At 50.1% G+C, this 23,093-nt stretch overlaps 1 protein-coding gene across 1 annotated transcript in view; it reads left to right on the top strand.

The window, feature by feature from the left end:
* The first annotated feature begins 210 nt into the window (after positions 1-210).
* The window catches only part of LOC119103545 (synaptotagmin-11-like), a 67,649-nt gene continuing 44,766 nt past the window's right edge, over positions 211-23,093 (top strand). Inside the window, 1 exon segment of the mRNA XM_037227127.1 lies at positions 211-310. Coding sequence (XP_037083022.1) covers positions 259-310 — 52 coding nt within the window. The 5' untranslated portion in view covers positions 211-258.

Raw genomic sequence — 23,093 nt, 5'->3', positions numbered from 1 at the left:
ACGACAGCCGTCATCCACCGTCCGCCGAGTCACCAGACATCTGTCATGCCTCACATCCACCCGCCCCGCCGAATCGAAGCCCGCCCCCGCGCCGGCGGCCGGCCGTCTCTGAGCCGGCCGTGACGTCAGCGCCGCTTCGTCAATTGATTCGTGCGCGCGGCCGGCGGCGCGCGCGACAGGCGCGGTCGCCGCGGTCGGCTGACCGAGCGGACGGACGCGCGGCCGCCGGGCATGGACGTCTAACCCGCTGCCGCAGCCATGGTGCAAGTAGACGGCGTCCAGATCCAGCAGCTGGAGGCTACAGCGCCGCGTGAGTACCCGGGCCGATGCAGGTGGCCGGCACTGAGGGCGCCGCCAGCGCCGGATGACGCCCGCTGGCCGTGTGACGTCAGCGTCGCCGCCCGATTGCCTGTGGTCGATGCCCAAAATCGGCCACCACCGGGTGCGGCCGGCTGCTGACGGAGCTGAGCGATGCCCGGGCCTGGTCCGGACCGCCGGAGGGTCTGGCTGCAGCTCTGAGGTGGTGAAGAGTGGGCTCCAGATCTCCGGGCTTGTGCGGCCCGTGCGGGTCTGTCTGACTCAAGCTGAGAGACAACCAGCAGGCTGCAATCACAGCAGTTTAGGCGAGCGAGCAAAAAGTTTTTCATCCTTTACGTGTAGGGGATTGGATCAAACTATCGCTGATAAGTGAGGCATCGTTCGGAAGGGCCACGGGAGTGACCACATTTTCAGCAATAGCAGATGTCTGACAGCGAAATGTCTCTCATTACCTTATAGATACTGAGTGCACCCAAAAATTGTTGAGGTAAGGGGATTGTGTCCATCGAAAACTAATTCGCTATTGTAAATCGCGCAAATTTGTGCTATCTCCTTTCGGAAATGTATATTTTTGTCCGGCGTTAGCTCTTCATGAAGTCCTGGGAGGGTCTGGCTTTGTCATGGTGTCTATAGGACAATCGTGACCGTATCAAACATGACAGCACTCGTGGTGCTACTCTAAGGTGGCAGCACATCCGGACTAAGCGCTGGGGCAAGATCAGACCAAAGAAGTGGCGTTGCAGAAGTGGCAACATCGCGTTGCTCTTTATCAGTTAGACTGGAACAAAGGATATTTAGAAGTAATATTTTCGTTCCGAGAAAAAAATCCAAAACTCTCCGTTAGACCCGATCCCGTCGGCGCAGCCGCCAAGCAGGCGCCATCAGTCGATATCACAGCGTCAACAGACGCCACCACACCGCCAGTGGGTGTAGTCGTTAGCAGATGGTACGTCGCCCAGTCGCCCCCCAAGATCAGCTGGGTTGGTTCACCAGTCAACTACGCAGTACCGTCTGACTTTAATCTACCAGTTGGTCGTCAGGTAGCGACGGACGTTTCCGCATCGTTTATCGTCCAGCGAGAGCCGACTTCTCCCCAGTGGTCGGTCGGACGAGGGGCGGATCCATAGGGGATGGTCATTGAGGCATTTCCCCGCTCCCTGGGGCCTACGTGAGGCTTGGTGAGGAGAAGTTGTGGTTGATTGCGGACATAATTGATGAATTTCCCGCCCAGTCTCCACGAACTTCGGCGTGTCACAGGCACATGAAACCACGCAGATCACATGTAGCATCATGCAAGTTTTTACGATCCGAATTTGAGATAACAAAAGTTTGGTTATGGGTCCGATTGGTGCGGTTGGGCCCCCATCCATGGTGGGACCACAGAGAGTTTAATGGTCGCCACCTCGGTGAGACCCGTCCCTGGGTCGTGCGGTATCGAAAAACGCCCTTTCGCCAATTACCCGCATACAGAACACCAAGGCAAGTACATTTGTCTGGCGAGTGTTCTATGTCTGGCGGTGCACGGACCCTCCGCCATCGCATCTCCACATCAGTCCATGGTCCGTCTGCTCGCCAATGTCTCCGCATTCGCAGCGTGCGCCGGCCACCGGCGCGTGCCGGCCGAGCACTCCATCAGGCCAATTACGGGCGTGTTGCGGTGCGCAGCGGCCGTGCTAGGCTCCCGCAATTACAACAGGACAGCGCACGGCCCTCGTTCAGACCCCGTGATCACAACAGGGCTGCGAGCGGCGCCCGCCTGACCGTGTTCGGCCCTAACAGGAGCGCCTGATTACCAGTTCCTGCCGTCCTTTGGTCGGCTACGCCCGGCGCGCGGAGTGCATACAGCCAGTGCGTCCACCTCAGTGGCCGGGGCTGCGATGGGTCGACAGAACGCGGCCGTCGCTAATTAATCCGGCAGGGAAAGGTCAGGACAGATGCTCGGTATCCGACTCCCCAATCAGGGGTGGCTGGGGATCGTTTGCCGCAGCCTGGCGCGTCGACGCGAGCTGCGGCGTGAAACGAAACAAACGCCGGCGTGCGGGTACGAAGCAAACTGTGCCGTGCCGTGCAACTACAATTTGATGTGCATGTGCCACTCAGTGGAACCGCAAGAATTTGTCAGTAATTTTCGCTCATGGAGAAGGCGCCCAGCACACCCAGCTGTCGCCTTTCCGCTCACAACTCCTTCTGTGGCACCACCTGTTTGCGCCATGAGAAATTCAGAGATGCGTTGTTTGGTTGCCACAGTACGCGTGGCCCGGCTAATGCCGAGTCAGCACCGGCTGGAGCGGTTGACTGTAGCGAGGCCTGGGCTGGTAATGGGGATGCCCTGCTGGCACCGGGAAATGTTGGCCATATATTCAGCACATTGAAAGCCGGCATTGGTGCCGGACTAGTCAAAGGATGTGGGTGCTTAGTCGTTACCGAGACGTCTTGTCTGTCATTGGCCTGCTGCTGGCACTGGCTGTTTTAAGATATTTCGTGTCTGAAATAAAACATAAATGATTAAACGAGCTAACAGTAGCGGTTCAACAACCGCCAGTAAATCATCCCACCAAGAAAATAAAAGCCAAACGCCACCAGGCTTTTATGTTGTGGGTTTCATCCCGCTTAATCGAGTTGGTGTGTCTTGGCAGCGGGAAATGGATCTCAGGGTCAGGTCTTCGCTCAGGCTCACAGCATATGTCACGCGACGTGACGTCAGTTGAATACAAGGTGCGACTGCCTGAGAGTGTATTAAGCTATACGTGACTGGACTTTGACTCTTGCATGTCATGCACAAAACGGATTTGCGTGCTTCTCAATTCGCAGCGTATTCCGAAACGCGATACCTCACAAGGTATACACTTTGCCCTAGTTTCACGCACTGGTCCAATGGATTCAGCCATGACGGTTACACGCTTTTTTTGGTATTTCGCATTTCCCTCGGGGCACATGGACGACCGAAATAACCGATTTTCACATATTGATTCAACAAACTCCGTCTTTTGTAACGCTTAATCTATGGACCTTACATTTTGCCATCGTGATAGGTGCAGTAGTTCCCACCATACTGCGTAGCCACACCGGCCACCCAATATAACACAACGTGCTCCCAACACAAATCAGAAGTAACGACGGTCACAGAAAATGGCATTTGGTCGCTAGTTGTCTTTATGTTTTCATTCCCCGCCTTGACTGTGAGGTACTTTCTGACATTTTACTTCATTGAAAGGAATGATGCCGCGATTTTACCCAGTTCAAGATTATTTGGGGTTGAAAATAACCTCAAACAAGAGGTCCATCAGTTCAATATGTGGTCATCAAACTGTTGAACTGTCGAGCAACATATCTGCGAGCCATTTTCTCTCGACTCACGGCTCGTCCGGACTAGGTGGGTTTTGATGCCTTGGCGTATCGACAAAATATGTTCACCATTTATTGGAGGCCACAGGCGCGTTCCAATGCCGAAGAGCAAATGCCGAAAATGGCATCGGAAAAGGCTGAGTCGAGAGGGTCTGTGATTTTTGACATGGTCTGTATGGAGATGGAGTGAGCACTACACTCTTCTCCTTACGTACTGCCGCATTTTCAAGCGTCAGGAAAGTCATTTTCCTCTGCCATATGGAGGCCACTTACCGAAGCAAGAACGTGCAATACATGGCTGCCCCATGAGGCATTCTGTCGGAATTAGCCCAGCCCGCATACTCCCAGACCACCTGCTGCATGGAATGGTGGCGCATCAGGAGACCTACGCCCAGTAGCCAAACGCTCACAAGACCTACGCCCAGGGGGCATACGTGTACAAGACCTATGCCCCATAGACCTAAGCCAACAAGACGTACGCTCAAAAAGACCTACACTCAAAAGGCTCACACTTGAAAAACCTACTGTCATGGGTACCTGCGCTCGGACAATCTACACTCGAAAAACCTTTACGTTGAGGACGTACTCTTGCAATGTCTATGCTTAGGAGACCCACTCCGTGAATACCTACTGGCGGCGTCCGTTTAACGAATCAAAATATTTGAGCGGCGTGGGGTGGCAGCACACAAGAGTGGCTTGGGCACGATAGAGCTGGCTGGGGATTACTGAAAGGCCGGTTCGGCGACCTGGTAACGTCTAAACCTGACCCAATGCATATACCTGGCCTAAACATACACAGGCCCGTCTCCCATCCAAAAAGTTACAGATTTGCCGGATTTTAGTATAAGAATCGGATATCAACGGGATGTTTTGATTTGTTAACAGTTAAACTACAGAAGGTCCTCCCCGCGCGTTGGCATTCTGGGGGTATGTCTTCCGGGCGTAGATATTCATCGCAGTGGGCCTTCCAAGCATTAAATTCTGCCAAAGACCACCTAAATGTCTCCTGATCTTCCAGATTGCTGTGCTGTAATGCGCATTGCTAAACAAGGTGCATTTCTGGAGTTCTCATTTCAAGGTATCGCGCCCGGGGTCTCGCGTTTACTGAGAGATGAGCACGGGTTCGGCTGCCTCCCTTCTGTAAACTCCTGCGTGACCGGAACGCACCGGGAGGGTGTGAAATGTTCTACAATATATACTCAGAACAATTTGCGCAGGATCTATTCACTACCTCTGACATAGTATGATACTGTGATGGCCAGCATGTGAGTTTTCCCACTTCTTGGGCGCAAGGTATTTATGCCCCGCGGAAACCGATTTTTTTACTTGTAATTTTGTAGAAACGGCACAGACCCAGCAGGGAGAACTACTTACAGGCGATTTTCACGGGGTTATACATCACACCCTGCAGACCCAAAGCAGCTAATCCTGCTGCACAAAATTAAAGCCAAAGGTGAATGCCGATGTGAAATGTATAGCATCATTATTCCAATGAAATGCCCCGAGTAATCGTTGATTAGGCCTAACATTTTCGCCGCGCTTGGAATCAGGGTAATCGATCTGTAGCCCATTGTTCTTTGGGCGAAACTGTAAATAGCGCAGCACGTGGTTGTTCTGGAGCATAATAGAGATTCCACAAGGACTCAGGACGGCTTAATGCAATTGTGCCGTTAGCATGAACGCCATTGATTCGCACAGAAAGCGTATTCACAGCTAAATTTGATTCAGCTTCTCGTGTAGCCGCGGGCTGTCAATTTGCATTAGTAACGAGACGGTAAACTGGTTCTAGAAGCGAGTTAAATAGCTCAGTCGCTGTTCACTGGGTGGCTGATGACATTCGTATGACTGAACTGCTCTGCTTAACCCCTTCTTTACTGCTGAAAATGGTTAACAGCAAAGAGTAGTGGTCAGTTAACCAGCATTCATAGTGATAAAAATATCGAATGGCTATTCGTGCTCTGGTGAAAAATGGGAAATCAGTTGACCTAACTCTACCTCAAACAAACCTGAGTGTCACACTCACCCAGCAGGCAGCGTGTGCTGTTCTTTTGCTGTCAGCAAGGCGACAAGGTGGTAAGGTGGTCTCATTGGTAATTTTGTGACAATTGGTAACTTTCACACACATTCAAGCACCTGTAAAAGGGAGTGTTCCACCTTTGCATGGGATCTTGAACTGAGACAGCCATGTTGAGACCTTGTGATGCAGGTCACCGCCATGGCCTTTTTAAGACATAAAGAGCTCTAGCTCCTGAGCTTAAAAGCCGCAAAAATGTGGAAGAGAAATTCGGGAGGGTATTTGAAGGTCACCTTGGCATCCATGACGTCACAATAACATCATTCAAATCGTGCCATTTAATAGGCCATGCTGCGGTGACCGAGGTCGAGGAAAAAATAATGGCCGAGTCATTCATAGCTGGCGTTCGTGAGCACGATTTTCAGATATAATGGCTGTCAACTGGCTCTCAATGAACGTTGTGTAATGCATTATGACGTAATCAAGCACTGACGTATCTAGGAGAATATTTACTCAGAAGAGAAATTGTGTCTTCTAGAACAGCATGCTCTACTCAAAGATAAAACAACGATTATAAGTGAGCTTGTTTCGTCATATCTGAGCCTCATTTCCATCTGAGCCTCATATCAGTCGTTAATGTGAAATCTTCCCTTTTAGTGCTGAATGCGTGTGAATGCTCTCACAGTCCGACTGGACGGGCAAGGCTGATGGCGTCAGCAACATTACTATGTCGTGCACGGGTAAGGTTAATGCGGAAATCAAGTATCAGCGACGGGCCACACCCGAGAGTGCGATGCTCTCACGTCCAAGATCAGTGTGGCGCCAGCCGATGCGTCCCTTGCGTCTCAAAACAATCAGACGGGGCCGCCTCGCCCACCTCGCACGAGGAACAGGTGCTGGCTGTTTATCACCGTGGCCCTGGGGGTCGACCCCCGCCACCATCCCGCCGCCCGCATCCGGAGGATCGATCCCGATTAACCGCCCGGCACCGGCCGGCCGGAAGTTCAAGGCCGCCCCGTCAGGCGTGGCGGGCTGGATTGCTGACAGGCACCGGCTGCTGGCCCCACTCAGGAGCGCAGCGTGACGGCGTGCCCACGAACACGGACGCCGTGGCTGGTGCGCTTGCTGCAGGGCGCCTTTTGCAGGTCGTTGGAAGGTGGACTGGTTCGTGCAGACAGTGCACTATTTACCAAGCTGAGCCGATGGAAGTGGTTACACAGTTGTCGTCCTATACATCATAGCGCCGATGTGCCTCTAGTTTGGTGTCCGAATATACAGACAACTGCGTGTTCCGCGCCCACTGATCTACTGTCAGGTTCTATGGGAGCGGCGCCCATTGTCCAAGCTGTGGCCTTGGCTGCAGGCTTACGCACTCGTACAGGGAAGGAATAATATTTTCTCCTTTATTATGACGTTAGGCCGTAGAACACACTGTCTTACATTAGATTGTGTTTTCATTGTCAGCAATGCGATAAAAGCAAATCGCCCAACCAAAAGCCCTCAATGACATTTCGCCTGAAATCGGTTCCCAATGACATCTCATCCAGTCGCCTGAAAGCATGTGCGACAGGCCTCTGATTGTAAGACGTTGGGTTTGGAAAAGCCATTGAACAAGCTCGCTCAGGAGGCTACGTTTATTTGGTATTCCTGGCACTTGGCAAATTTTGGATGCTCCAGCCAACAGGTTATGCGTAATCACAATGAATTGGTTTAGATAACGCACCAAGTTGCATCGGCTGAATACAGCATCTGCTTATACACGGTGCGCTCGAAATAGGGCGGCACCTCACAAAGTTTTTTTCATTTCTAACGGAAAATGATAGGAAAACTTCCTCTGCCTCGGAATACGGGGAGGGGCTGGCAAAGACGAATATCCTTCCCTCCTGGCGATATGCTACTACGCTACCGTGCCAACCCAGCCACTGGAAATTTCCACCGATTGAATGTCATGCAGGGATGAATGTACGGCTAATCAATCATGTGTAATTATACCAGGTGAACATTGATTATGGGCCATTGGTTATGATGGGTATTTTGGGTACCATGGTGCTACCGTCGTATGAAGTGATCCCATACAAGCTTGAGAGTGTTTACATCGTGCCCTTTTTACACGCCGTATTAGCGATAACATGTGAACGCGAGAGGCATACAAAAATTGCATTGGCATGCACACCACGCAAACAAAGTATATTTCGTGTGCGCAAGAGAGCCATTCGCTGACGAAAACATCGCTGTTTACAAAATGGTTGGATACAGCGGCTGAGGGTTCGATGTGTGCTGTGTGTTGATGTGCCCGCATGCGAACAAACACAGCGGCTGAGGCTTCGATGTGCGCTGTGTGTTGATGTGCCCGCATGCGAACAAACTGTTCATAGACATTAAGACTTCGCTGGGTCCTTCCACGCCCATGCAAACCGCTGAGGGATTGACACCGGAAGAAGGCGCTGCACAGGTTGGCGGAAACTTGTCTGTGGTGCTACTGACGTCGTCAAATCCATTTCACAAGCTGGGGCATGATCCAATCATGGACCTTTGGCGTATGCTTTGGTTACATGTAGGGACTAGACAATAAAACGACTTTGCACCGCCTGATAAGCTGTTAATAAGAAATGATGCATTTCTTATCACCCCATTGCCAGCCTTAGCATTCAAATTTTGGTCAAAGTTGAATCAAACTTGGGTTCCAGGAGCAATGAGCGTCTTTAAGCCTGGTTTTGATCTTTAACTTAGTTTTATAGAAAACATTTTCCTTCAACCAGCATATACTAAAAGACCGTGTTTTCTGAAAAAGAGAATTACAGGTCTGGTTACGAATTGTTGGCTGTGAAGATAACCGCCACTGAGGGCAGACGCTGGCAACTGAGCGCTAGCAAGCAACAAATTGTTTTCCATGCGCAACTGGAAGGTTGTGAGGGCTTTGGATCTGGGAGAGCTCAATCACATGCCTCTTGATTACGGAGGTGACATAGTTTGGATGTGAGAGGGCTCGAACCCATACTTACCATACAACCCATACAACCCATACTTCTTTATTACGGAGGTGGCGTGCTGTCAGCCGCGCTGTCATTGTGCTGTGACCCGCGCAATCCGAGAGTGGGAAAAGTCGCGACGCGCCCGCACGGAAGTATTGACCTAGCGCGCTCTGTGGACTTCGCTCGTTCAGCTGGAAAGCGGAAGATTGCCGAAAGGCAGTGCAATAGGCTCTACAGTATGCAGAAAATGGCGTCTTTAACGCATGAGATCATGGGCTGATAGAAAAGGTACGCCATGAGCCAATAGCGCAACCAGCTAACTTTTTGGATAGAGGGGAGTCTGTTTTTCTTTTGCTGAAAACATGTATTGCAAAAATCGTTTCGGCGCCCGCTGTAGTCGCGGCAGGCGTACGATCAGTGAGAAAATGGTACTGTTGCTAGAGGAATGATTGTGGCTGTGGGCTGTAAGGCATTGATTGGGGGTAATTAGGAGTACTGGATCCAACTGCAAGATTAAAAAACATGGTGTGTGGTTCAGAATTTAGAGGTTACTTTGATTAACTAAGTCTGCTTGTGTTGCTTGCGCCATAACGGTTGGCTATGGGTCATGGATTGATGGTTGCTACAACGCCTGAAAATGCAGTAATGGTTGCGTGCCAATGCTTGTTTAACACAATCAAAATATTTTGATTAGACTGATGTCTTGGCCCAGCGCCCACGTTAAGCGCCGCTTGTTTTGCCAGCCCTGACACCATCACTCGACCGTGAAATTCCAGGTCAACGGTATTATTTTGCGGCGAAAATTTAGCGTGCTGCAATGCCTGAGACCGTGCGTCCTACCCCCTGACGCCTCGTGACCTTAAGCGCAGCCGCAGCCACTGGTCACAGGCCATCGCAGTCAGGAGGCAAACGTGAACGCAGAAAGCGGGTCAAACCCATTCCATCACGCTTGGGCCAGCGGGCTCCTGGGATGGACGGAGAACACAAGAAATGACTGTTTTTATGACGACTGGTAACATGACATTTCAGTCATTTTGAGGTCATTCTCAGCTAACGAGTAATATACACCATCACGATTGTTTATGTTTATGAAGACGTTTATATTCAGGTGCTCGTTTCAAATGCAGAGCACATAGTGTTTTATTGTGTGCTTTATGTGGCCCTTTAAATAGACGCGCAACAATGCTGCTGGATCTCGACAAAACAGCAGCGTAATCCTTCTATTAGAGGCCCTCGCGAGTAAAATGTCAATGCTCACACACGTTCACGAACCGTACGGTCATGCCCGTTCTCGTCCGCTACCTCCCGCAGGAAGGTTTTACCCAACCCGCTTACCCACCTACTGAAAATATTTTATACGCTTCCCATGTACCGCCATGCACCCATCTGTTTGATATGGCATATACAGTCACCAAATTGTCTTGCTCCACGCCATCGTATGTCCGTTACATGGGAGATAATTGCATGCATTTTTGGCGAATTTTCCGCTGGTGATAAACGTGTGTGTTGTTTGAATATGATGCACCCTTTTGCTGCAATTTATCATTCTTCCAACTCCATTATCGTCGTTGAACTGGGGTCTGGAGCTACACAATATTTCATGGTGTAAAAAGTGTTAATAAACATTCACAAAGGTGCACCTTACCTAAAGCTCGCGCACGAGTATCATGAGTAGGTAAACTAAAGCCAAGTACCATAATAAGCCATACCATATCGGTATGGTTTGGCACCACGGTACCGCGGCAAACGTGCGTGCAAACATGCTTATGAAGTAGGAGTCTTTAAAACAATACATGCTCTCTAAGATCGGTCATAAACATTCCTAGCTTGTTTGTACTTAGCCAAGTCCATTCTTATAACATCATCATATTATATCACACCATATCATAGTCCCTTCTTATATTGTTTCATCACAATACGTCGGATGATGTACAGGAGCACCGTTTTTGCGGATGAAGTTAGCGAGCCTGGAAAATGTTTCCAGGCCATAGCCATCCATAACAGGCTGCCTGCCTCATTTGGTGCTTTGTCGTCCTTTGGTAGGCGTGTGATCCTGGAGAAGTAAACAGTATTATATTTTTGATTAAGTTCAATTGTGGACCAATGTTTGATCCACCGAGTAACTGAAGGGCTACCCTGTGTGAGTTGTAGCAAAGCATTTATGTGCGCTACTGAGGTATGTCTTGCTTTACCGCCGCATTGCACGCAGAGCATGCGATCATCGCACACACGCACTGCCGGATGTGTGCGCAGATTGCGGATGTTTGCAGATGATTTGCGCGATGTGTTACATAGCTAACCCCTTAACATAAGTAAAAGTATTATCTGGGTTGTATGGCAGTCGTCAAATTCCTTTCTATGCTTAATCTAATTCCCGATGAGCGCTTGTCACGCAGTATGCTAGTGTTATTGGTGCGCGATGACGAGCCGCCACGATGCCTTGTCACGTGCGGGTTTGTTCGTCACGACCGGCAGACTTCTACCTAAAAATTGGCCTTTTGGCAAGCCAGCAAACTGGCAACATTTTCAGTTTTGGCGCCTGGCTCATACCAACATGTGTATCATTTGTACTCGTGTCCATGCGCGCGCCAGTAATTGTTCCAGTTTGTCCACCCCACCGCAGACGCACCCGTTTGGCTTGAATGGTCGCCGGTCTCATCAGCGCGTACGAGTCCCTTCCTCGACGGACTGAGGACCTGACAGGGCAGGGGGCCTAACAAAGTTTCACGAAATAGTGTACAACGAGCCGTCCCCACTCCTCTCCAGGCGCTGCCCCAGAGGCGCCCCGCCCCGCCTAGTCCCTGCCCGATGTAGGAGGAGCCGTCTCCGCTCCTCTCCACGCGCTGCCCCAGAGGCGCTCCGCCCCGCCTAGCCCCTGCCCGATGTAGGATGAGCCGTCCACACTTCTCTCGCGGAGCTGCCCCAGAGGCGCTCTGCCCGCCTAGCTCCTACCCGATGCAGGATGCGGCCTGTCGTCTGGATGACTGCCATGGTGGTCACTCGGAGCTTCCTCTGATGCTGTTTTTTTTTTTTTAGACGGAATCGGCTACGTTCAACCGACAACGCAGCTCATGCGTCCGCCCTTCGACGTCATTCCAGAGCGGGCTTAGCTGACGAGACGCTGCGCAGCGCGGGCTCACGTTCTGGGCTCCCGTCCGTTCAGTGTCGTCACCTCAGAGCGGGCTATACTGACGAGGCGCTCCGCAGCGCGGGCTCACGTTCGGGGTTCCCGTCCGCTCAGTGTCGTCACCTCAGAGCGGGCTATAATGGCGGGGTGCTGCGCTACTCAGGCTCACGTTCGGGGTTCCCGTCCGTTCAGTGTCGTCACCACAGAGCGAGCTATAATGACGAGGTGCTGCGCTACTCAGGCTCACGTTCGGGGTTCCCGTCCGTTCAGTGTCGTCACCACAGAGCGAGCTATAATGACGAGGTGCTGCGCTACTCAGGCTCACGTTCGGGGTTTCCGTCCGTTCAGTGGCGTCACCTCAGAGCGGGCTATAATGACGAGGCGCTGCGCTACTCAGGCTCACGTTCGGGGTTCCCGTCCGTTCAGTGTCGTCACCACAGAGCGGGCTATAATGACGAGGTGCTGCGCTACTCAGGCTCACGTTCGGTGCTCCCGTCCGTTCAGTGTCGTCACCTCAGAGCGGGCTTTAATGACGAGGTGCTGCGCTACTCAGGCTCACGTTCGGTGCTCCCGCCCGTTCAGTGGCGTCACCTCAGAGCGGGCTATAATGACGAGGCACTGCGCTAATCAGGCTCACGTTCGGGGCTCCCGTCCGCTCGATGTCATCGATGAAATGCCTCGCCAAACCGATACCCTGCGGGTGCATAGCCAGGCCTTCTATGTGCTGTAGTGTGCTACACTTAAGCCATGCGTATAAACAGTTTTTAAAACATGTTATGCCCAGTTTGTGTGTTGCATTCACGAGATCCTGAAAGGAGCATTGTATGTGGACTGGTGTAAATAAACAAGTCATCCCTTTGTAACCTGGCAATCATGTTTAACTCCTGTGCTAACTTGACGGTTATGGCAATATTTAAGATTATTTTATGTACGCTACACGGCGCCCTCTAGGTTCGTTGCGGCTACAAAGATAAAGCTTTGTAGAAACAGACATAAATCATAGATGTTTTCCTTGACTGTATTTCGGTTCAGTCATCCAGAGATGGTCATGTGTTAGCACTGCAGCCTGCTAGAACCGGGAGTCACCGTTTTGTCCTTATAGTAACAGTTCCTCATTGCTGTCCTTAAGGCTTTGCCATTGGACACGTGCGCTACGCATTTCCCCTTTAAACAATGCAAGCAAAGTTTTTCGCGATGCCCCAAATGCACGGCCAACTGGATTGCAAACGGTGCACCTATTGGCGAATACCTGCCGTCTTATTCCAGGCGCAGCACTGAACCAGATCTGGCTTACTGTCATCAAGAAAGCGCGACAAATACCATTTATGAAATATCTCTGCGATCATGATAATGATTGGGATTCAAGCCTTGCGGACTGCCAGGGCATTCCGAGCCGTGTCTCTGTTCTATTCTGTTTGCAGTTGTTTACAGTTGGCTTGGCTCTCATTATGCGATCTGCCAGCAGATATATTCCATATGCGTCAGTACTCAACGAATGGAAAGCTGGCGTATACATTATGCAAGAGGTTTGGGAAGTGTACAGGCTCGTATCTTTGATTTGATGGAACTATGCACCTGCATATCTTAATCTGAAAACGAAGGGGACGTATTCAAACGTACGGGTGTATGTGGATCATGAATGTATGCGTGCATGCGTGCGTCCGTGCGTGCGCGTGCGTTCGCGTGTGTGTGTGCGTGTCTGTTAGTTTGCCAACGAGAACAAAATACGATGAGCCCGTCAAAATATTGCTGAGAAGTTTCAGGTGTTTCTAGAGCTGAATATGCCACTGAAGGCCAAGACGATGCACTACGCCATCTCTCTTGTATAATCAGACGCATGCCCTCACAGCACTGATGCTCTGCAGAGACTAACTGCTTAGGGGCTGACGACTCCGCCGACTTATTGCGTGCTGGAATGGAGGCCATAAGTCTGGCTGCCAGATCGGTTCACTGGTGGGTGGAAAGGCGTGCGGTGGCGCCCGTCACTGCGCTCCGGAAGATCGCTGGCTTTCTAATTCCGTTCCAGACGTAAATTCAGCACGAAGTCTGGGCTTCGAGCGAACAGCTGTGAAATCAGCTTCAGTGTGGGTCATTGGCAGTGTTTGGTGCTATGTGTTTCCGCCTTTAAAACTGGGTATGTGCTCAAGCTTTTTCTGGAGTCAGAGTTGCCGATTTAGGGAAGGACGACTCAGACAGCAAATGATAACTTGTTTCATGAAACATAATCTGCCGGAAACAGAGTAAATTGTCTGGCGCATGCTCTGCGTGATTTCAAAGCATATCTAGCTCACGAGGTGCTGATGCTCGAGTTCGTTTGGCGAACATGTTATCGTGACACGGCAGCTGACTCTGGTTTGGTGGGTGTATGCTCGTTATGCAAGGAACAGTTGGCGACTGTTAAGTTGACAGTTGGCGACTAAGCCACATGCCGGCCGATTTTTCGCTACTTCAGTTCGGATTGGTTATATATACTCAAGACGGTGACAGCACAATCCTGATACCGTGATTGTTGCCATATTCTCACGTTGGATCCCGCTGCATCCAAACCGCAATGTCGCACACCGCGCGATGTGTGGAAAAACCAGCGCCTTCACCAAGGCTTTTTAAGTCTTCCCGTACCCGTTGCGATGACTCGGACCGGCCAATGTTAAAGAGAGAAACGTCGCACCAATGCAGGTCCTTGAAACCCTTGTCTCTTGCCATCATCAAGGAAGAAAGAATATGTGTCCTTCAAACAAATGATTCACCTAGAAGAAAGCGTGCGTCTTCAGCAGCGCCATAAAACAGACGACAGAGAAGACTAACACCACTCATTAAAAGGCACCATAACCTCGAATTTTAAATAGAAGACACGCCTATTTTTATGGCATGGTATGAGCGTCAATTTTACGCTTCTCACGCCAGTCAGTCGTTATTTTTCTTTTCAGATGTGTTTTTTCAATGAGCAGGGATCTCATTCCTGACCGTTTCCGTGGTTGCACAATGATTAGCATCATTTGCTGGGATCCAGAACGACACTGTGGAAGCGTGGTCCGTAAACACTCTTCAAAGGAAGTCAAATAATCGTTATTGGGAACAACTTGTAGTGTTTTTTCGACAGAGATCCACCACGCCACACTATCAGCAGCGTTGGTGTCGATGATGTCTGGTACAAGTCGGTCTCAGCCATTTAGCCTCTGAAAACCTACGCCGCTGAAATCTTCACTGCTTCCAGAGTTGTTGTTCGTTCTCATCTCAGAGCCGTGGTAACAGTACGAATCATGATGAAAAGCATGGTGAAATCGTCACCACAAATAGCCCCCTAATGTTACCCGTCTCCATTTTTCTCCCTTTTAAAGCACCATTGGCAGCGCATTTCAGCGCCCATTTAAAGGCTACATTCCAGCACCACGAACCACTCACGTTTCCTTGCATCGCCAGCGCCCGCGCTGCGGACTCTCAGCAGCTGGAGCTGACCATATGGTACACTAATGGACGGCAGCCGTCCGTCCATTTTGCGACATGTCTCTGGGCTGGCCGGCGCGTGACGCGTGACCGCGCCCGGACAAGCCGACGGTATCGAACGCAGCACTCACAGTGGAGAGAGTGCGGGAGCGGCAGGCAGAGGGAAGGAGGCTATGACAGATGGGCAGCAGCCTTATGTGCTGCCAGTGAGAGGCTGACTGTTGCAGGCGGTTGCAGCAAGGGCGGGCGCATGCCTGTACTGTTTCTGTGAGTTTCACAGCGACGATGACAGAACGCAGTGGCACGGTGTTATGCGAGCTTTCACCCATGCGGTTTTTATCGAACTATTGACTTCTGGTGCTGGGAAGGTCAGGACGCCGCCGAAATTACATCTGGCTCCAATTAACGCAGATTTCTTGGGCGAAGTTCTTCTGGCGGAAGAACTAACAAGTGTGAACGTCTTCTGGACGAAAATCCTCATAGATATCTGATATCTGTCTAATACCAGTGGTATTACATATCTCGAAATTCTAGGCAGATGTTTCCAAGGCTGTATAACGACGGGTCGGGCGCCATGTCAGCTTCAGTACATGATTGTTGCAACAATACAACATAACACGCGTACGGGTGGCTGGTTGGGTACCCTTCGCTCGGGTGGGTGGGCTAATTTGACCCCTGAGATCTCAGAATCCAAGCGGGCTAAAGATACCAAATTCGCAGGGTGTATTGATCTGTACGGGAACTTACTTAGTTCGAATTTCGAGGTTTCTCCAAATTGGTCTCTGAAGTGCCCTCAGGGCCTCAATACCTCTTCTAAGCAAAAGGTCACCTGCTCATTTAACATTAGTTACCTTGTTTGACCTTTTGAAGGTCATGGGGACCAAAGTCACGGAAGATTGCTTTGAGTTTTGCCTTTGAATAAGCGACAAAGATCACGCTAGGCAGTGTGTTGCTAAAAACGAAATACTGACGTGGATTATTTAGATCAGTGACCTATTTTAACCTTAAAGAAGTTCATGGAAGATGTCTTATGTGGTTTCTGCTATCAATACTTTTGAATTGAGCGCAATAAACTACCCATAATGCAAGCCCTGTAAGTATAAGACGGCTTGGTTTTCATCGTGGTCTGATCTTCATACCTGACCCTCGGTCAATAAAATTTGGTCATTCCATTATTGTGTTGCCTACGACAGTATCTCACAGATGCATGGCTCCGTCTAACACTTCGCTGTTCCATCAGATTGAACGATTTCCTAGAAATTCACTGCGCTGAATCGATGTACTGACTTTGACCTGCCGTGCGTCAGCGGCCTTACAAGATACATTTAGCTTTTTTGACACTTTAGATCCACTATTCCTGTCTGCAGCTATGCAAAATTTGGCGCGGCTACACCGCGCCGTTCGGAGACCATTCCGGAAGACACTCGAGAGATCAATTTGATCCTCCCACCCGAGCACGTGTTAAATGTAATTTTATCAACACATGACCACTGGCTGAGTATCGTAACTTGAATAATAAATTTGTAGATGAGCATCCTCAATATTCTAAAAATATGACTAAATGTGGTAACGGTAGAGTTCAGGTGCTCCGGCGACATAACAAAACTGAACTGGTTCTGCTGGCAGCAGGCAGGCCAGCATAGGCATTTGACGCCGTTGATTGCCCCTCAGTCGCGCTGAACATTCGCGTGCAGGTATGCACTACCCGGAACATTCGCGTGCAGGTAGGCACTACCCGGCCGTTTTTGCAGGCACGTTCCTTGAATCGCGTCCTAAATTAACCAACAAACAAGCAAAAGCTACATTTTTACACCCTGCACTAATGTTGCCTTCAAATGTATGATGAAAGGTCCTTAAAGGTAAGTTCGGTGTACGTTGAGATTCGCTTTGATTTTGTCTCCTCCTCCCCCCCCCCCCTCCGACTTCTTCTAGTCTGACGTAACCATTGCATTCATCTATCATGTGTTCTAATGTCATATGTCATCTAGCATTCATATGTTCAGTTTGCGGACGGCGTCTGGTACGTTCGTAGACATTGTAAAAATACTTGTATGATCGACAACATGCATTAACTGTATCTTGAACCTAAAAAGCAAGCTCGGGCCATAAGCTGGACTAGGTGTCTATAACCATCCCAAACCGTGCACTAGGTGCCTACAGATTGTTATGTACCATGTTTTAATGTTATCGTTGGCATGCAGTTGATCATATCTATTCTTATTGTGCTGATGATAATGTCAATGTTATCTTGTGAGTGCTGCACCAATGTCGAGTGGTCAGGGGACACCAAATGAGTTGCTGCTCCCAATTCATACTCAACTCAACTCACTCAACTAAGTCCAGGGCGAGGTTGTGGGAGGTGGGCAGCGAAAATGATGCAGCCCACACCCAAAAGACGACAGATAATTGGTTTCTTCCCAGATTTGGTTCACTTTCTTTTAAAGTCGGTGGCCGGAGCTCGAGTTTAGGGTAGGGGAACTGAAGTTCCCGTACTAAAAAAGAAACCACACCCCTGCCAATTGGTGTCAAGTATTTCTCACGCAGCTCCCGGAGTCAGACATGCGCCACACACATGGAGATGCTCCTATACTTCTACTACTGGTACAATCACAGAACGATGACAGTTAGAGCATGCCATTTGGGTCACACCATCTTATAATTGGATCATTACCATTGGCATTGCCAGCATTTTTTTTTTTACCTTCAAGTATGTAACTAGCAATTTTTGATATATCATGATAGCTTTCTTAAACCCATAGTGTTAAGTCCTCAACTGGACAGGTTACCTGCAATTCAAGATATTTACGTGACATTTTCGTTATTTTAGAGGTTCTGGAGGCCAGTGACATGGAAACAGGGGGAGGCAAGAGGTTTACGTAAGGGGTCGATGTTAAAACTCTTTAAAAATTTTGCGTTGCTCCCGTGGGCGTTGACTCAACATACTGAAATGAAATGTTGAACATACTGAACATACTGAACATACATACTGAACTGAACTGAAGCATACTGAACATACATACATCAGAAAAGTTATATATCGGCCCCGAACGAAGGAGAACTCATGTTCTCCCTTCTGAAACCCCTTCTACATAAGCTCCTAGTCCATCCATTTCTTGCCAGAATTATTTGCAAAAACTACGGCTCTCGTTTTGGCCTGCACTTGGGACTCTACACAAGGTAACCTCTACATTGTTAAGTTGAGCGCGTAGCCGCATCGGCCTGAGATTGCAAATAAACTATTAGGTTTGACTATGGCGGCATGGCGGTACACCATGGGCTTAATTTTGCAAAATGAGTTGGTGAGGGGTGACTGAACGTTGAAAAATTGCCCACTCTGCGCGCAAAATATGTAACCAAGATTTTGCCCCGATTTTGCCCACTTTCTTCCCAAAGTTAAGGGACTGAAGTCCATGCTGGTAGGGGGCGAGGCTTTAGCCCACTTCCGCAACTAAATATGAAGCTACACCTCTGCGTCTCGGTGTTCATATAGAGCAGTCCAAAATTGCATTTGCAACCCTAAAGGAAGTGTTTCTCATTTATATAGGGTTCTGAACTCAAATAGCCATCTGGAGGACCTTTTGGTGCTGTTCAAAATCCTGTCCATCTTAAGACCTAAGCCCGCCTATTTTTTAGCTACAAGTTCACGAAAATGGGGAAGGTATATCTGGGAGAGTATTTCAAAGTCACCCTGGCTTTCATGACGTTATAATAATGCTATTCGAATCCTGCCATTCCATTAACCATGCGGTGATCGAGGTCAAAACAAATATAATTGTAGAGGCGTTCATATCTGGCGTTCCTGGGTGCCGTCTCCAGATATAACAGCTGTCAGCTGGCTCGCATGCAATGCTGCGCGAGGTGCGATGACGCAATTAAACTATGACGCATTAAGGGAACACATTTACTAAACAGAGAATTGTGGTGTCTGGAACAACCTTTGCCAATTAAAACGCATACTGTTGGTTAGAAGTGAGCTTGTTTCATCATATCTGATGCTCGTTTCAATATCTATAAATGTGAAGCATCCCGTTTAACATTTGTTGAAAAATTTTCAGTTGCGAGTCTATGCATATTCTTAAAACTGGTCAGCGGCAAGTGGCATTGCTATTGCCGACATCATGCGAGTATCATCAGATTGCATTTGTCTTCCGGGCCATTCGGCGAGGAAAGTTGCTGGTGCCTCTGTTTACATTGAAGACAGCCGATGTCGCCTTCTTACTGGCTTCACACTCGCATTTTTTCCTTCCGTGCAACTGACCGTTTGTTTATAACAAATGATCTAAATAACAGTTAGGATGATAATCATGCCAAATGTTGGTAACACGCTTTGCTGGTAACCCTTACTGGATACGAAGCACTGTACAGTGACACTGCCTGGTGTTGGGATATGTGATCAGCCACAGCTGTTTTAACCCCGGGTGTGGCTGGGAGCAGACAAGCGAACGTCTTGGGACTCACGTTACGGGAAAGAACAGCTTAGAAGAACCAGAAAACAATGATTAAAAAATCCGTGTTGTGAGGCCTTTCAAAGCGTAAATGCACTGGGGCACCCCCGTCGATGCGTCACGCTAGGATTGTCAGACCTAGTCCCGATTAGGTTCCGTCCCCCCCCCTTCCCCTCTGGACGCTCCCTGGACAGGCAAAGGTCTCCTGGGCGCTTAGAATGTAGGCTTCCGGTGCGCAATTCTTCTGGGGATAGGCATTTATAACTTTGGTCTAATGAAAAGCTTCTGGAGCGAAGGCAAGACTAGAAATGTCATACTCGAACACATGTGTACATTTAGAGATGGTCTGCGAATGGACCTGCGTCACCAGCCAGCGGAGTCTCGACAGTCTACTGTATGTGAGTGCTCTGCAGCCATTTATTCGTAAAGATTATTGTTCCTAGCGAAAGTACCTATTCATCATGACAAAGTAGGCGACCGTTCTCTACGTCTCCGATGCAGACTGGCGGGGCGGGGCAGACTGGCTTGAGACTGAGACTGGCTCCGATGCAGACTGGCTGGCTTGAGACTGAGCCCGGCATGTCATGTTTTCCCCGTCAGGAATCAGGCCAGCTGGCGTGGAATCAAACGATGCTCAGCCCAGTCGCCTGCGGCAGCAGCCGTGTCGTCACGGGTGTTCCGCTGGATCCCGCAGAACTCACGCCCAGGCCGCCTCATCACGAGAGGGCGACGCCAAGTCTACAGAGATTACGACGGAGGACGAAGGAGTTTAGCTGGTGCTATTCTTGGCGTGCGGCGCTGTGGGTGAAGCGCTCGGTGGTCGATTGTTCGCAATCTGATTTCTCGGGAGCGCCACCGAAATGGAAGAGCTTCTCAAGTATCATCAGCTGCCGGACGATGCCCAGCTGCGACCGGCGACGGCCGGTCCGTTCAGCGGCGCTGACAGCCCAGACCAGCCACGTCCACGACATCAAACAAAACGGCAGCGGCGCTGATGGCCCAGACCATTCACGTGCACGACATCAAGCAAAACGGCGGCGGCGCTGATGTTGTGTGTGTTAGCCTGGTGATTAGGCCAGTTAACTCTCTGTCCGCTGTCAGGCGTTATGGAGTCCTGAGGACTAGATCGTATTTGGCTTTCAGTCATGCACGGTCGCACCCCCGGCGCAGTCAGAAAAAGCATCGTGAGATGCCCCCAGCACCATGCAAATGCCATCAGCGACGATGACGGAACTAGGAAAAGAGAAACAAACCACCTAACCGAGACGCTCCGCAGGGACGGAGACCCAAAAGACCTCATAGACCGGAAGGTCAAAGGGTTTACTAACAAGCAGGGCGGCGAAAGGAAAACCAACAGCAGCGGTACCATTGCTTTCCAACAGGGGCCTGTCAGAAAAGATGAGACAAATCTGTGAAGGATTTATCACGATTGTCTTTAGAAACAGCTGAGCGCTCTGGAGAGAGTACTTACCAAAGTCAGACTAGACACCTAAGAAACATGCATCTTACAAAGGAAAGACGTGTCTCCCTCCTTCGACCAGTCTGGACGGGCATCGAGAGGCAGCCATTCTGCGTGAAACTCAAGGCTGGTGTGGTAAAGCGTGCATGGTCAGACGGCGACCACCGACCAGCGCTGGTCAGGTAAACCTCATCGGCAGAGAGCAGTATTGGAAAAGTAGAAACGTCCGAAGATTCAGCGCACACGCCAATGGCTAACAACACCATCGGCGAGCCAGACGTAGACATGGGCCCAATATGGCCCCCAATTTTGCGAGAAATCCCCAAATACCAAGGAGATAAATGGCACCAAGTTCTAACAACGGAGGGTTGTTCCGCCTGGTTAGCTCAGTTAGTTCAGCACTGGACTCGCAATCAGAGGATCCTGCTTCGAATCTCAGCAATTTAAAGAAGAAAAATCGTACTTTAACGCATCTGAAGACGTGATTGCATCTGAGCATCGCATCGCATCGCGAAGCATCGCATCGCAATGTTGTGGCTGAAAGGCAAACATCATCTAATCCTTCTCATAACTTACCAACACCTGACAACCGCCGGAGAGTCAATCGGCCAAAACGTTGTGTACATACTAACGCAATTCGCGAGGACGACTGTCCGAACAATTGTTCTACCAGCGATGCTGATGCGCGCTCTTAACCCTTCCGTACGGCGTCTAGGTCCTTTTTAAATTCAGTGTAAGTCAAGATGCAAACGGCACTTTTCAGCCTTAGCAGGTGTAGGACTACTCCTGTATTGCAATATTTGTTTCATTTTCACGATTCGGCCAAACATGGGCTGTTCCAGAAGGAAAGAAAACGTCAAGAAGCAAACTTTTTATACTGAGGCCTTGAATTTACGGTCAATATACTGGCAATGACGTAGCCATGGGGTAGGGGTTACGGGAGTCATAATCTGTCTCCCTTCGCTGGAGCATAGAGCTACATTAAATAAGGATCTATTTCGCAAGAATTTGGGACATGTTTGCATGGTTTTGGAAAGCATCGTACATTTGGACTCGGAGGAAAATGTTGACTTCCTGCCTGCGTGCTGGTTACATACTCAGGGCGGCGGGCCGGGGAGTAATTTTACAAACAAAAAAAGGTGGGCTTTCCCCTAATTTTCTCTGAGCGACATAGCCCCGGGGTTTCCAAGAAGTCTATGCTCGTAGGAGCACAGGCTGGCTCAAGATCAGGCCCAAGGTTAGGCAGACTCAAAGTCGACAGATGGCAGCAGCGGCGCTGTGGGCACCACGAGCACTGTAGCAGCTGAGTCCGTGTAGGCTGTCGGCGCAGCATGCAGCCAGGTTGTCGGCTGTTCCGCCACAGCCGCGCGCGGCTCGGGCTGCACCATGCCGCTGCCGGCGGGAGACGAGGCGGCGAAGTGGCCGTCAATCGGTCGAACGCCAGCGGCGGGATGCAGCCGGTAGAGGTGCCACCGCCATGCGCGCCCATTGTCCAGCCGATCGCTCGCCATGGCGTCACTAACGAGAGCCTTCACCTCTCCAGACCGCCAGGCGGGCCCAACGCTGAAGTTTCCGGTGTGCATCCCGTCGAAAATGAGAAAATATTCACGTCGTGTGGAACAATCACAACTCCGCTTTCGTTTCGGGTGTCTGTTAGAACGCCTACCATGCCCATGATGTCAGATGCAATCGTGTCTTCAGTTCGCGGCTGAAGGTCAGCAATGCGGGAGTTCCCGATGGTACAGCTCAGGGTGACATGCTGCTGCAGCAGACGGTTGGCGACCTCCAGCTGGAATGGATCTGTAGAGATTTCTTCACTGCGCATTTTACTTCTCGTACATGCCGTTCCGTATGGCATTTGCTCGCCACGTGGTGGGTTGCCGTGATACGCTGGATGCCGTTTCTTTCGACGGATTTTCGGATATCCTCGCCGGCAAAAGCCGGCCCACTGTCTGTCACAACGGTAGCT

Source organism: Pollicipes pollicipes, unplaced genomic scaffold (assembly GCF_011947565.3).
Source record: "Pollicipes pollicipes isolate AB1234 unplaced genomic scaffold, Ppol_2.1 Scaffold_5724;HRSCAF=6776_pilon_pilon_pilon, whole genome shotgun sequence".
Taxonomy (NCBI): Eukaryota; Metazoa; Arthropoda; class Thecostraca; order Pollicipedomorpha; family Pollicipedidae; genus Pollicipes; species Pollicipes pollicipes.
This window is presented reverse-complemented; position numbering and strand designations above follow the sequence as displayed.